This window comes from Gopherus evgoodei, chromosome 7 (assembly GCF_007399415.2).
Source record: "Gopherus evgoodei ecotype Sinaloan lineage chromosome 7, rGopEvg1_v1.p, whole genome shotgun sequence".
NCBI lineage: Eukaryota > Metazoa > Chordata > Testudines > Testudinidae > Gopherus > Gopherus evgoodei.
In genome coordinates this window covers 28546135-28561451 of record NC_044328.1, presented here as the reverse complement: position 1 = coordinate 28561451, position 15317 = coordinate 28546135, and the positions used below count along the sequence as shown (strand labels likewise).

The window sequence follows — 15317 nt, the reverse complement described above, 5'->3', positions numbered from 1 at the left end:
GTTCTTTCTGGTTCAAATTTCAGCAGCAAGACATCCCAGACACAAAATTTCGTTTTTAACAACTCCAATTCAACCCTTTTCTCCAATATTTTGACTCTAACAAGAAACAGCATGAAACGTGTAGCCATATTTTTAAAGCTCTAAACTTCACCATGTACTTTGAGACAAGCCAGATCTTGGCATAAATGCTGGAACTGGGGGTACTGTCACACCCCCTGGCTTAAAGTGGTTTCCATCATAGAGAGAGCTGACAGTTTGGTTCAATGGCTCTCAGCACCACTGGGACTTGGGGGAAGATTCCCTATTGCACTTTATATTAAAAGATCAGTTTTAGCAGCAATGACCATCGTTAAAACAACGATCCTTTACTAATAGAAAGAACAAGACCTTCCATTCTTACGTGACTGGAAGCAGGCAAAATTCTCCTTATAATGGTGATCATCCTCTCTAACAAAGACCTAGATGAGCTATTTTTATTCTATGAGTTTCTACAAGACATTTGTCATATCCCACAATTATCTCTTATCAAGACATAGTTACACTGTCTCTCCTCACCCAAGACATCCAGACTTCTCCTTATCCGCTCTCCCCTTCTTTTGTCCCACATCCTCCTCAGCTTTCAGGTTATTATATAAAACTAAACCATCAATGAGCAAATAGAGTGGACAGTGTAGTACAGTCCCCATATACTTGGCTGACATACCTGAAACATTTTAATTTTCACGTTCACTGGGAGCAATATGATCTGCAACAAGCTATTGTTACTACACTCTTTTTTAGTGTCTGAAAATAAAGGGTTAGGGTTCTTTTCTTTTTTAAAAAGTGAAAGTTTCAGCTTGTAAAAGGCTGGTACATTTCAGTTACAATTTCTAAAATAAAACAAATAAAAATAAATAAATAACTAAAAGGCTTGCTATCTTGTGCTTAGGTTTTTCCAAAGTAGTTTTCTACCTCTGGACAGAAACACAATGGAAAGTTTCAGGAGAAAAAGAAGTTTTCAGGTAGCTTTGGGGGGACGAATAGCTGAGTGGTTTGAGCACTCCCCTGCTAAATTCAGGGTTGTGGGTTCAAACCTTGACAGGGTCACTTAGGGATCTGTTAGTGAAGGCATGGGGCTGGACTCAATGACCTTTCAGGGTCCCTTCCAGTTCTAGGAGATAGGCTGTTCTTAAAAAGAAAAAAAAAACATATGGAGAAATATCTGTTACAGTGCAAGGCTCAACATACAGTTACTAGAGCATGCACTGTCAAGCAAGTGTTCTAACTTCTTAAATAAATGTTAAATGTTTTACAAATTAAGCTCTGAGAAACTAACAAAAATGGAATTTAGAGCATGTTCCACAGGCCATTTTATCTTCAGATTATATAATCTTCTCTCTAGTGCTCTCTTTCCTTCCTGGTACCTTCTGGGATCAACTGCATAAAGAGGACGAGGCAGGTGCCAACACGGGCCAGCAGAAAGAGGATTTGGCATCTTCAGCTCAGAGAATAATTGAGAAGTACGGAAACTCCCTCAACCTCATGTCCAACGCCTTCCAGAGAGCAGCACAAAGAACCCAAGGGGATGGGAGTATAGTTGGCTGCAAGGAGTTGGAACAGGCAAGCTGACTGAGTCAGTTTGACTGCACATGCTGCTGATCACCCAGGAGCATCTCCTGCTTTGCCTCCAGAAGGTGCCTTCAGACCTGACTGGTAAGGCTGCTGTATTTCTTTCTCAGCACCATATTCCCAGGGTGGAACTTTTCGCTGGAAGGGTAAACCTCACATTCTCACTGCAGATCTTTTTAAGCTACTGCTGTTTCAGATGACAGCTGCACATCAAAGTAGGGAAACTCTTCTTCCTAGAGGAGTGTTAGTGGAGGTCGTATACAATCGAATATTAAAGAAGAGAGATGGTGGCTTTCTTCCCAAGACTGGAATAGCCTTATAAATTCACTGATGCTCCCCTTCTTCCTAACACTAACCAGCATGCACACACTCCTCCAATTTATTATGGTAACTGTACATTGGTTTCATTTTTGTTTTTGCAGACATTGTTAATTACAGGCCAAACTCTTCTTACCCAATTTGAGAGAAAACCCACCAGGGAAAAAAGAAATTGCTTCCATAAGTCACAAAAGCAGGAATTGGCCCTTAATTCTGGCACCAACCCATCACTGTTCTTTAAGAGGTCAAATAATTTAGTAACTGGATGACTATAAAGTCATAATTTGCCTTTTCTAGAAAGAACATTTCCTTTGCATTTACTTGCAGAGAGATGATGACAGCTTGACTGTTTTTATATTAGATACCTTGTCTAGGTGACATTTACTTTCCAAATCAGAAGAAAATTAGCTTAGTCTACAGGAAAAAGGACTAAACTGCCCGCAAAATATAATTTAAAACTAAGCTATTTTGTTTTGAGAGCTTTACAAAAAAGGAAAGTCAAACCTGAGAATTAAAGGTTTTGAAGTGACAGACTCTGCTAACATATTTGCTATAAAGCAACCATAAGTCGCCGGTCGAACCTGAATTATTAGTGGAGCTTATAATGGAAACCAATATAGTGCTATTATTCACGCAGCTTTGGTTGGAACTGTGTGATACTTTATTTATCCAGTTAAGTGGAACGGTTCTGGCTTGACCAAATAAAACTATGCATTAAAGGAATTCCTCTGTTCTGCTCCATTAGAAGGTAAATTCTGTTTACCTTACTCTTACAAGTAGGCCCAAGGGTTTAAACAGAACTACTAGAGTCATTAGAGCAAGCAGGTTCAGGCCTTGTCAATTCTCTGAAGGCTTGATCCTGCTAGCCTAACTAACATGAGCAATCCCACTGAAATCACCAGAACCCATATGAGTAAATTTACTATGACCCAGTCCTTTATAACATCAGTGACTTTGCTAAGGCATGTTTTGCAAGAGTAATGAAGTTTTAGAAGACCATGGCCCAGCACTCAGGTATTAAACTTCTCCTGAGAAGTGGGATGACAACAGTTTCTGGGGAGAATCATCAGAATTGTGGATTACAATTAGTAAACTTGGCACTGATTAGATGAGGCTCAGTACCCTAATCTGCATCCCAAAGTTGACAATCATAGTAAAGTAAAACACATTTAAATAAGAGTAATTAAGATGCTATGGTAAAGGTCAGCCAGCTATAGCAAGTGGAGACTGATATACAGCCAGATTGCATTGCCAGAGAGTGTGAATGCATGTAGTTAACCCAACCCAAAGATCCCTGATTTGAGAAAGTTTAGTGACATCACTGAACTAGTATGAATGAATGGGGGTCTGCCTGGGCTTACTCTCTGTGCTTTAACCATTCCTTAAACCAATCAAGGGATAGCTCTGCAATAAGGGTAGATCTGACAATTAGTTAACATTTATATTGTTGTAGTGCCCAGAAGGCTCAACCAGGCTGAGGCCTCATTGCTCTAGGCTCTATAGAAAATTGTAGTAAAGTGATAGTCCCTAATGTCAGCTCTAGAAGTAGTCACATTGCTGTCATATGTCCAGTCCCCATGCAGCAGTTCAATCCTTTGACTGGCTGAAGTCCACCCCTGCCCAGCCTCAAAAAATGCTGGTGGTTTGAGAGAAACTACAAGCCTCTGACTGAGGGACTGCCCAGGCTGTTAATTACTCAGATTTGCAAATCAGGGTCTATTTTAGATCCCTGGTTGCTCCAGCATTCTCAGGTAGCAGCTGCCGTGGCCCAGACAGCTTTTGGGGAAAGGGTTTGTATGTAATGAGGTTCATAGTTGTTCCCAGTTGTGTCACACAGATTAGAGTACTGGCAATGCACTCTCTGCAAGGCTACACAAAGCCTTGGGAAACTTAAGGTAGGGTAGCACCAGAGTCTACCTTGGCTTTCAGGTTTGTTTCCAGATGGGCATTTAAAATGATCATTTTGGTTTTGGATATGCCTACATAAAGCTGCCACCACAATCATAATTGCATTGAAATGAGCTAAGTACAGACTGGCAACATCTTTCTAGTCTACTGACTGAGCTTATGCCCATCCCAAAGATTTGTCTGAGGATTATAACACAAAAAGCAAGTGGAAGTTGAACTCTTTATATTTTAAATAACTTCAGATTGGTGGTGAAGGCAATGGCAGTGAAATAGAGGCCCTCAAGAGAAGACAATTTTCTCTTTACTCCTGGGGGAATTCTGCACTACTGCATATGTGCAGAATTCATGTGCCATGCATTTCCTTCCCTGCAGAAAATACATTCTCCTGGAAAGGTGCTGCAGTTGTGCCTGTCTCCCACTAGGGGCCACTGTAGCACAAAACAGCAGCCACTACTGGGCCAGTCCCAGCTGCTGATAGTGTGAAGACAACATCCCCTTCTCTTCCTTGTCTGCCCATGGGACTGGGCCAGGTCAGGAGGCACAGGTATGGAAAGTGTGGGGCACATGGGGATGCTGGGTGTGTGTGTGTCTGTGTGTCACAGACTGGGGTTTAAAAGGGCTGAATTCGGTGGAGGCGCAGGGCCACACTGGGACAGGGGGTAGCAAGGACACATGAGAATCATAGAATATCAGGGTTAGAAGGGACCTCAAGAGATCGAGTCCAACCCCCTGCTCAAAACAGGATCAATCCCCAGACAGATTTCTGATCCAGATCCCTAAATGGCCCCCCTCAAGGACTGAACTCACAACCATGGGTTTAGCAGGCCAATGCTCAAACCACTGACTATCCCTCCGCCCCCCTCCCCAGGATAGGGCAGATGTGCCTGACTGATTGGGAGAGGCTAGGGAGTCAGCTAGGGAATGCAATCCCTTCCTGCCCCAAAACACACCCTGTTCCATACTTCTCCCACCACCCACACTCAACAACCCTCCAAGTTCATCCCCAGGCTCCTCCACACCAGTAACTTCCCCCTCCCTCAGCTCCTCTTACTCCTGACTCTCCCAAGCCTTTGCACTGCTTCTGAGGGGGTACGAGAAATAAGTTTCTATATTGTAGTTTAAATGAATTATTATTACTCAGAGTTCTGTATTTATAGGCCATCTATTTGTGTAATAAAAACACATTTCCTGAATCTTTTTTTGTCATCTGTATTGTTACAGACAGTTGCTGGCAGGTATTTTGATATAAATTACCAAAATAATTGAAACTGGCATGATTAAATTGTGTTATTTTGACAAATAAAATATGCAGAAGTATTTTGTGCAGAATTTTTATTTTTTGGTGCAGAATTCCCCTAGTATTTATTGTGTCTTGTAGCTTTGGACAGACTACTGGGCAGGTAATACTCAATACTGTAGTATATGGCCTGAATCCAAAGAGAACTGCGGGGACTATTTTATCCTGAGGTGCCATATTTTGCTGCTTTTGCCAACAAAGTCAGCCTGCATTTGCTTTGTTCATGTTGGGGATTTTTAAAGTAGTTTTTTTTTTTTTTTGGGGGGGGGGGGTGGGGATTCCTTTCAAATCTCCCTACCAATTTTACCTTTGGGATGAGAGGGCAAGTCCAAAGATTGTGTTGCCTTTGCCACCAACTCCACAATTTGATGGGGCAAGTAGATGATCAGAACTTCACACTCATACAAAAGAGCTAGGGAGGCTGAGTTCATAGTGACTAGTCCTTACATTTGTCTAGATACTTATATGGCCCTCATCACCATACACTACTCCCCTCTGTTTAATCATAAAATGTAAAAAAAAAAAAAATAATAAAAAAAAAAAAGGCCATGTGACCAATAGGCCAATGCAATTTAAAAGAGGCACTGAATGAGTAGAAATTCCATTTCTTTATACCTTCTTATTTCTTTTGGAAAACTATGCTACAAATGTAAGTTACTCCAGACAAGTTTAGCTGCAGAACGATTAAAAACAACTCCACACAGAATTACATTTTTTTCTGATCAGCCTGCAGCTGAACAATTTCTGGACTGGCATAAATCTCTTCAAATAAACTGCGTAAGTAAAACCTATCACCTACTACATAATATTAAGTACATTTCATGAAACATACTTCCATTACCACACTTCAGTTTTTAGGGAAGTCTTACACAGTAACACAAACTTAGCTAAACCTAGTTTTTTCTCCTGACTTGCACGATTACTTAACATTTTATATATCTGCACATTGTCATTCTTGATATAGCATATTCAAACCTGCTCAGTAACAGACTCTGCATTTTCGTTTTCTTGAGCTTAGGGCATGTGAAAGTGTCTGGGTATTATAGGCACCAGCATGTACTACAGAACATGAATTCAGTCTCAGTTTTTAGTCTTAGCCTTCTGGGACATGCACAGCCAAAATGGAACTATAATTTCCTCAATCCTCTCTCCCCCTGGAGACAGGCAACACCATCCTCTGTTTTGGAAATGTTTAAACCCACACATAAGTAAGATTCAGCTCTTTATAATTTAGATTACATCAAAATTAGCCAGTCTTGCTAGCAAGAACATTGTAAATACAGTCAACCAGGTTATAGTCCTTCCTTAATGTAAATACTAAGCTAGGATGTGAACTTGGGTTTCCACATTTATTACGCTCAAGATGACAACCAAAATCCACATAGAAATCAGTGTTTTGAACTGATAAGAGTTATAGTCAGTCTCAGTAAAGCCTGACTGCATGTCCTTTAAAAACGTGTCCCCACATGCAGGCAAGCACAGGCATTTCTTGGAAAATTATTCTATAGCTACATACGATTACCATTTTTTGTTTTGGTTTTTATGCCCTCCCTCTGTGCACGAGTTAAAGGATAAAGGGGGTGTATGGTTAGAGGATGGAGGAAGAAGCAGCAGCTCATGCTTCCTACATCAGCTTAGGTCCAGAAGATGTGAGCTTGAAACGGTATTTTCCTTTGAAGAGAAACATCTGTTCCTTCACTGTCAGAAAAATGTGGATTGTATGTGCAGATTCCTGTGATGCTGATGGCCACACGCAAGTCTTAGAAAAAGAAAGGTGTCTGGGTAAATCCTCCTAGCCCAATGGCTAAGCCAGGGGTCGGCAACCTCTGGCATGCAGCTCGCCAGGGTAAGCACCCTGCCCAGCCGGGCCAGTTTGTTTACCTGCTACGTCGGCAGGTTTGGCTGATTGCAGCTCCCAGTGGCTACAGTTCGCCATCCCAGGCCAATGGGGGTGGCGAGAAGCCAAGGCCAGCACATCCCTTGCCCGCACCGCTTCCCACTGCCCCCATTGGCCTGGGACGGCGAACCATGGCCACTGGGAGCTGTGATTGGCCGAACCTGCCAACGCAGCAGGTAAACAAACAAGCCCGGCCCACCAGGGTGCTTATCCTGGTAAGCCGCGTGCCAGAGGTTGTCGACCCCTGGGCTAAGCCTACTAGCCAGGGTGAAAGATTCCTGTGCCACCACACTTCCCAAAGCCACACACCACACATATTGAAAGAAATAAAAACAGTTCTGTACTGTATTTAGTATTGGCACTAACAATCAGCTTTCTACTTAGCACCTGCCCCCCCCCAAAAAACATATTACACCTCCCTAGATTTTTCAGTTTTTAAAAATACCTTTCCCTTCCTCGTTTTATCCTACTCTTTTTATTCCTACAATAGATCATGAGGTCTCTTTTCTCCATGTTGTTTTCACTGCCCCTCACTTCTCCCTCCCAGAACTATGTTTCTTTCATATTCCATCAATCTCCCTCTTCCCCCCACACACATCCCCAAAGGACTATATTTATTAGCCAAAGACATGAGATGCAAGCCTTTACTCTCCAGAGGCAATACACTGAGGAGAAACACACACCCCTTGCCCACCCCTCCAATGCTGGGAAAGGGAAGGGTGCTAGGATTGCTAGCAGGGTTCTGTCCTGGACCCAGCTGGGAGGCTTTAGTTTTAATCTCAACCTCCAGATAGTAGATTTCTGGTAAATGTGGAGTGCTAACCTACCATCTCCACCACAAAAAGAACCCCTCTAATTACTAGAGGAGAGAAATGAACGCAACATTTCTTGGCTGATACAAGGTGGGATGAGATCTCTTTTTCTCCCTTTCCTCTAATTTTTGGCAGTGGCATCTACTCTATTCCCATCATCCCTCCACCCCACTCTCACACCACTCCAAACTTTTGTCTGGAAGAATAGCTCCTGTTGCTCAACTGTGCCAAACAGCAGCATGGAACTGCTTGAATCTTGTCAATTTCACTGCTACCAGCAGGCTTCTGGGTAGTAGCACAAAGTTTGACAGGACTCTGGCCAGCTTTCACTCTGCTGTTCTTTATTAAAGCTCTAAGCAGCAGCAGCAAAGACCCACCCACTTGATAGGGCTGAATCACAGACTCTCAGAAATGGAAGGGACCTCAAGAGGTCATCTAGTCCAGTTCCCTGCACTCAAGGTAGGTCTAAGTATTATCTAGACCATCCCTGACAGGTGTTTGTCCAACCTGTTCTTAAAAATCTCCAATGATGGAGATTCCACAGCCTCCCTAGGCAATTTATTCTAGTGCTTAACCACCCTGACAGTTAGGAAGTTTTGCCTAATGTCCAACCTAAACCTCCCTTGCTGCAATTTAAGCCCATTTCTTCTTGTCCTATCCTCAGAGGTTAAGGACAACAATTTTTCTTCCTCCTCCTCCTCACAACTTTTTATGTACTTGAAAACTCTCATATTCTCTCTGTCTTCTCTTCTCCAAACTAAACAAAACCAATTTTTTCAATGTTCCCTCATAGTCATGTTTTTTAGACCTTTAATGATTTTTGTTGCTCTTCTCTGAACTCTCTTCAATTTGTCCATATCTTTCCCAAAACGTGGCACCCAGAACTTGATACAGTACTCCAGTCGAGGCTTAATCAGCACAGGAACCTAAGCATTAGAAACTTCATACCAAAAAATAGAAAAAAAAAAGTTTAGGTTCTGCAGAACTCAGTGGCATTTGCCCAAGAAAGTTTCCAAGCAAGTTTCTTTTTCAAGCTTTGGCTATAGAGACACAATAGGTAAAGGGTTTCAGATGCAGTCTTGCTCTAGCCCCTTGTTCTTGACAGGACATTAAGTGGCTTTACAGTAGTAAGAAATGTCTTGCTTTTTGTGGGGCCAACAGTATTGCTTGGAGTTTGAACTTTTCTTATGGAAGCAAAATCTAGTACTTCAATGTTACATTAGGCAACTGCTTTGTAAATAGATCCATCTTCCACTGCAACAGAAGAAGTGCAGTCTTCACTGGCACGTTCTAGCTTTACTTTCAGTAGCCAAATCAACAGATAAGCAAGATTAGTGTCCATTATTTTGTGCTATTGAAAGCTACCGTGAGAATCTTGACCTTAAAGTTTTTGGGCAACTAGTGATTTTGGGTGCCTAAACTGAGACACTGTAAAGCAGCTTGGTTTTCAGAAGTTACTGAGTGCCCAGCCTCTGGAAGCTATCTAAACTGGCACTCAGAAATGAGATCTCCACAAGTCACCCTTGAAAATCTTGGCCAAAGTTTTCACAGTAGTAGGGCCCCAGTTCTCCAGTCTGGTACACACAAGAGAACCCTTACATCCATGTGGAGCCCAATGAAGTAATTGGGGCTCCATAAGGAGTCAGGAATCTACCTGTATAGATTATTGCAAGCACCTAAATAAGGGTAAGAGAACTAGCCCCATTGGCACCTAGATACTCCAGTATATGGCACAATATTCATAAGCTTACAGCTAGGTAGACTGAGAGGACTATTAGGCCGTGGCCTGCAAGAAGGGAGACTCACCATCCAACAAGATCCATGATTCAAACCCTGTTGAAAAGGTCTAGCTGCCATGTACGGTAGCCAAGTACTGTACATGGCTCAGGGATTCCCTCTTCCATATCAGCCTCCAGCTAGAGTTATTAAAAGTTTCTCATCCCTACTAGATGCTGGAATGGAAAAAAAGAAAAAAAAAACCCAACCACTATCTTCCAGCCCTTAATACAACCTCACTTAAAGGAAAGGGTCAGGCTCCCAAATCTTTTACTAAATCTCTTTACAAGACAGCTGAAGCACAGCCAAAATTATTGAATCAACGGAACATCACAAGGGTCTTCTCAAAGATCATCAGTATTTCTGTTTTTAAAGAGACTAAAGATGGACATCAGAAGTACCTCTACTTAGCTTTGTGATAGCAGATAAACAAGATGGGACCAATCACCACAAAGACATGGAAAGAGTTCTACAAGAAATGCTTTTTTTGGTCCATGTTACCCTATTTCTAATTAACATTGGTTACATATAATCAGGAAAGAGAACTCAATTTTTTGCTTTAAATCCATTTTGGATTCCTAACCCCTCTCCCTATCAGAAAGAGACTTTAATATACCCATTTTTGCTATATAATTATATAGTTAAATATCATCAGGATGTGGGCATCTGATTTGTCAGATAATTGGAGGGTTTCACCCTCTTTAACAGAGGACCCCACAAATTCAGATTTTTAAGGTAACTGATTTTGCCAGGAACTTGTGGACTGGGGATAATGTGAACATACATTAACATTCCACTGACTTAACCTTCGAATTGGCAGAGGGGAATTCTGAAAGCATCCTAAGGGCTCATCTACATTACACAGCCTTTGCTGATACAGCTATACTGGCATAGCCCAGTGTATGCACAGCATATGACACAGAATGTTTTTTCTGCAGACATAGTAAAAACACTTCCCTGAATGACATTAACTACACCAACAGAAGCATTTACGCTGGGGGGTTGACAATCACAACTATGTTGGTTAGGGAGTGTGGGTTTTCCCCCACATCCCTGACAGATATAGCTATGCCAACAAAATTTTGTAGCATACACCTAGCTTAAGTGCCTCAAAAGAGGCACATTAGAAATGGAAGAGTAGCCTATTGTTCTCATTGAAGAGGAAAAATCACCACAAAAGGTAAAGAAGAAGAAGAAGAAGAAGAAGAAAAATAAAAAGAGGGATAGGCAAGTAAAATTTTGAAGAGTGCCAAAGTCACTTAGAAGCACAAGTCCAATTTTCAGAAGTGATTTAGGACCCTGAGGGTCATATTGTAAAAAAGATATTTAAGTGCCCAAAAATGCAAATGTGTCTAGTGGGATTTTCAAGTGTTTTAAATGGGTTAGGTGCATAGCAGGCATTAAAAACAATAGGAGTTAGACACCTAATCCATTTTGAAATTTAAAAATTCCTACCTGCATGTCAAAGCACCAAAATACATTTGCAAATCTATCCCCAAAGGTTATGGAAAATCTGAAGTGGTCTGGGGAAGTGCTAACTCTTCAAGCATTTTGTAAAAATGAAAGAATTAAAAGTTTCATTTCACATGTCCCTTGTCCAGGGACTCATTGGCAAATTTTGAAAATGACTACTCAATAAATGTATAATCAACAGTCTGCCCTAGGTCAGAATGTAAATACAAATGAAAAAATAGAAATGACATCCCACCCCTTTCTTTTTTTATTTTATTTTTTTAAGTTTTAAAGTTAATTGTACAACAAGCATTACTGTCTGAAAGGATATTTTATTATTAATGGTCTTACAAGTCTTTAAGATCATTGTAATGAAATAAAGCATGCTGTATGGGAACATCACCCCTACGCTCAATAAAATTAGCATTTAAGTTTCAGGGGCAACTACTATCAAGGTCTTGACCACTTCAGGGTGGGTACAATACATTCATGATGGCATTGTGGCAGAAGACATGGCCAAGGTAGCCTGCTGCATCAAAGGCCATCCAATAAATAAATAAAACAAAACACCAAAAGAAACAAACCCCAAAAAACACCACCCTGAGGATTTAAGATGAGCAACAAAAACTGAAAGACATCAGCATTTTAATAGGGCCAGCTTCTGTAGAAATTCCAAAATGGAAAGCTTCAAATGTTGGAACTGAACCTACATTATTGGCTTCAGAGTCTTCAGTGACAGAGAGAAATCAATAAAGCTGCAGTCCTTCCCCAATGGCTGACTACATAATGCAAGGATTGCTAGGGAGATTTGATATTAGTAATGCTAGCAGGCTACTTGGACAATGAGAAAGAAAACACGTGAACACTTAGTTTAAAATGTTTGAGTTGAGTGCTTTCAGATACTGTAGACAATGAGGTAGATGGAAAAAATTAACATGAAGCCATATGTTAACTCGCATGATGTTAGTATTAATATTTTCTGGCACATCTAATTAAGAGATAATACCAGTAGGATAATTGTCAAAGGATAATGGTTTTGCACCGCTGGGTGGGGCTGAGGAGGGGGAAAGCCTGTAGCAAAAAGTCTAAGAATGTATTAAGGAAAAAACTGAGGCCTTCAAAAAAGCAGGACACATTTATAGTGCCCACTCGGAAAATAAAACACTAAAGGAAAGCCAAGACAGATACGTTTTATTAATGCCTCCACTTTCTCTTCTCAAACCACTCATCTAGTAGAAGGATCCCATTATCTTGCAGTGATGCATTCCAGGGACTTTACAACAGAGGATTAAATAAAGACATAATATAGATAATTGGCTAAAACACAGCATATATGCCAATCTGAAACTTTAAAAATAACAAACCTTTATATTTGTGTGTGATTAAATTGATTTCTAACTTGGTTAAAAAACCCACCACTAATAATAAATAAGAATCAGCTAACCAGCAATCTGAATGGCTATTACACATTTCATTATGTCTAACAGATCATTTGTTACAGTTCTGCGATTACATGGCAAATGCAGAGCACATGTTAACTTGATACACATAAAAAGTATTCCACTATTGTATGCTTATATATTAATCAAAGTCTTGCTACCACACTAAAATTTTAGTGAGCGTATTAGCTCCAAATACATGGCAAATAAAGTGTTTTACTTAACTGATCCTTTTTGTATAGTGTTCTAGAAAACCCATGACTAAAATGCCCACACTCTTTATTTTTGCATTATTAAAAGTAACTGGTCAGTTTCCCCAGAAGATAAAGCTGTTGAAGCATATGCTATTCCTGAACAAAGAAAGAAAGTCTATAATTATGGCAGTATCTGACCTCATAAGCGTATCATACCACTACCCAGCACGCCCAGACTTACTGCACAGTCATAACATCATTAAGAACTTTATCAAGTTCTAATATTTTTATTCAACCAAACCTTTTTCTTGACAAATGTGCAGTTTCTGCTCTAAAACAAAACGTTAACTCTACAAGCAGCCTGTGTGACAGTGAAGGCACTTAAACAGATGTAATCAATTCCCCTGCTTGATGGGGGCCACACTTTTTCTAGTAACCTATGCCCACAAAAAGAGTTACTTTAAAATACTTTCACAGTAGGTTTTTCTTCTTTTCAAAGCCTCTAAAATGGTCACTGAAGTATTTTCAGATTTATTTTGCAGTGTAACTGGATAACAGCCCTCTGAAGTTTCCTTCCAAATTGGATTTTTGAAAAGAAAATGAAACCAAATCCAGAGCTTGCTTTTGTAGAAGAACCCCCCCCCTTTCCTCCCCTCCCCCACCTGCAATGTGCAATGCAACCTTAACTCTTTAATCTGACTATGGCCTAATCCCTCCTCCTCCCCAGCCGCTCTGATCTCTCTGTGCAGCAGCAGGCCATGCTCTACAGAAAAACTTCACAGTTGCAATCATCACCCTTGGAAATATTTTGGATAACAATCAAAGCATTGAGGGCTCCTACTTTTTAGTGCAGTCTAGGAGGATCCCAGTGAAGCGCCTCTCCCCACAGCTCAAGGTGACCACCAATGTGTCGTTCACCATCTGCTCCACCAGCACGGGTAGCCAGGAGCCGATCTGCAGCTCCTTCGCCTCAGCCTCCTCCATGCTTGCAGGAGCTCAGCGTCCGCCTCAGTACAGCTGGAGCGCGGCGGCAGGCTCCCAGTCCGCCTGGCTTGGGCCCGCTGTCCGTTCTGCTCCGCTCTGCTCTCCCCTCCCCCGCCGCTGCCGCCGCCCGGATAGCTACACTGGCCGCTGCGATGACCTCATGGCTCCAGGCTCCCCCTCAACTGGGAGGATTAGTAGGTGCGCTGACGTCACAATGCTTCCCTCCCGGGAACGTTCCACGGCCGAATCCTGCAACAATTGGCTTCAGTTCAGGGTGATTATAGGAGAAGAGCATGTCAGTAAGACACTACGGCGGCTACTGCCGCTCATGGCGGGGCCTGGTAGGGGGTCTCCTCTCTGCCCCCACAATACCACATCAGTAACATAAGAGTCCAGGGGTCTCCGCTCTGCCCTCACACCACCATATTCAACAACATGTTAAAGGGTCAGTGCGTAGTCCCTCTGCGCTACCTTGGGCTGCAGGAAAATCAGATCCATAGCACCTTCAAAGCGGGGAGTCACCCTCTCTTCCCTAACCTGGGTTTCAGGAGAATGAATACTCCATATGTAATAATATGTTAATAGCCTAGATTAAGGATGTTCCCCTTCTGCCCCAACCTTTCCTCTAGGGTATAATTATATCCTCCTCATTAGGGTACAGCTTGATTATTTAGACATGTCAAAGAATTTTCCTGGCCCAAATTGTTCCTTAGGAAGATAATTTACACCATTATTTACTCCTAATCCGTATGTGTTGACTGTTCCTATGTAAATATGGGATGGAAAGAAGCAGTCTTTGTTTTTTTAAAGCTCAATAAGATGTTCCCACACAGCTATTCTAAAAAAAGATATCCTAGCTCAAATGTATTACAGTGGTGTTTAAAGGCTGTCTGAATGGCATTCAAATACTGACAAGTATAGCAAGTCACTTGTATCCATTTAAAGGGTTAACTGCAACCTTAAATTTGCTTTCCTACAGCACCTGTCAATCAGTAAATTTTTTAACTCAAAACCTTGCTCTTACAGAGTTGCAGCCTGCAGCAGTGTCAAATTGTAAGTGAATGAGTGAAATTTCAACAAATTATGTGTGAGATTTCAAATGCCTCACAGATACACAATGCAAAATACTTCATCATGCATAAAAGATACAGTAAAAACTGCTTTACAATTAATCCCAAATGAGGTGTCTGATTCCAAGTGAGCAAAACTGCCTTTAGAAATGTGAATTTATTATTTTAGTTTAATTTCAAGTGATATAAATTCCATTTTCCAGAATGCCTTTTTCTAAATGATATATTGTGGGACTGGAAAAACTAAATCAGTTCTTATTCATTTAAATAAGAAAAAGATACCTAAGGTACTTTTAGAAAAGGGAATTTTTAGCAGACAGTAGAGCAAAAATCTGTTGCATTAGAAGGTGGCTACTATAAATCATGTGAAAAACTCTTCTGTATATAGCACTGAATTTGCAAGAAAATATGTTTTTTTTCCCGGGGGGAGTCCTCACATCAACACTGAACAGACTCCTTTAAAATATATTTAAAGAGAAATATATTTCATTATTGTTTCAAGTAGCAATTCAACAATGTTATTTTCAATAATCAAACAAAAGCTCAATGGGCAAGTGTTCAG

General features: G+C 41.1%; 1 protein-coding gene and 1 long non-coding RNA gene across 4 annotated transcripts in view; one reads left to right on the top strand and one right to left on the bottom strand.

Moving 5' to 3' along the window:
* Window positions 1-15317, bottom strand: part of PWWP2B (PWWP domain containing 2B) — a 45731-nt gene that overhangs the window by 28926 nt on the left and 1488 nt on the right. For all 3 annotated transcript variants that reach the window (XM_030570067.1, XM_030570065.1, XM_030570066.1), the window contains one exon: window positions 13543-13934. In XM_030570067.1, coding sequence (XP_030425927.1) covers window positions 13543-13685 — 143 coding nt within the window. In that variant the 5' untranslated portion in view covers window positions 13686-13934. The remainder of the gene's footprint in view (window positions 1-13542; window positions 13935-15317) is intronic.
* Window positions 1016-6528, top strand: LOC115655034. Its single transcript, XR_004001321.1, has 3 exons — window positions 1016-1097; window positions 5451-5457; window positions 6517-6528. It is a non-coding gene; the product is annotated as an uncharacterized LOC115655034 (long non-coding RNA).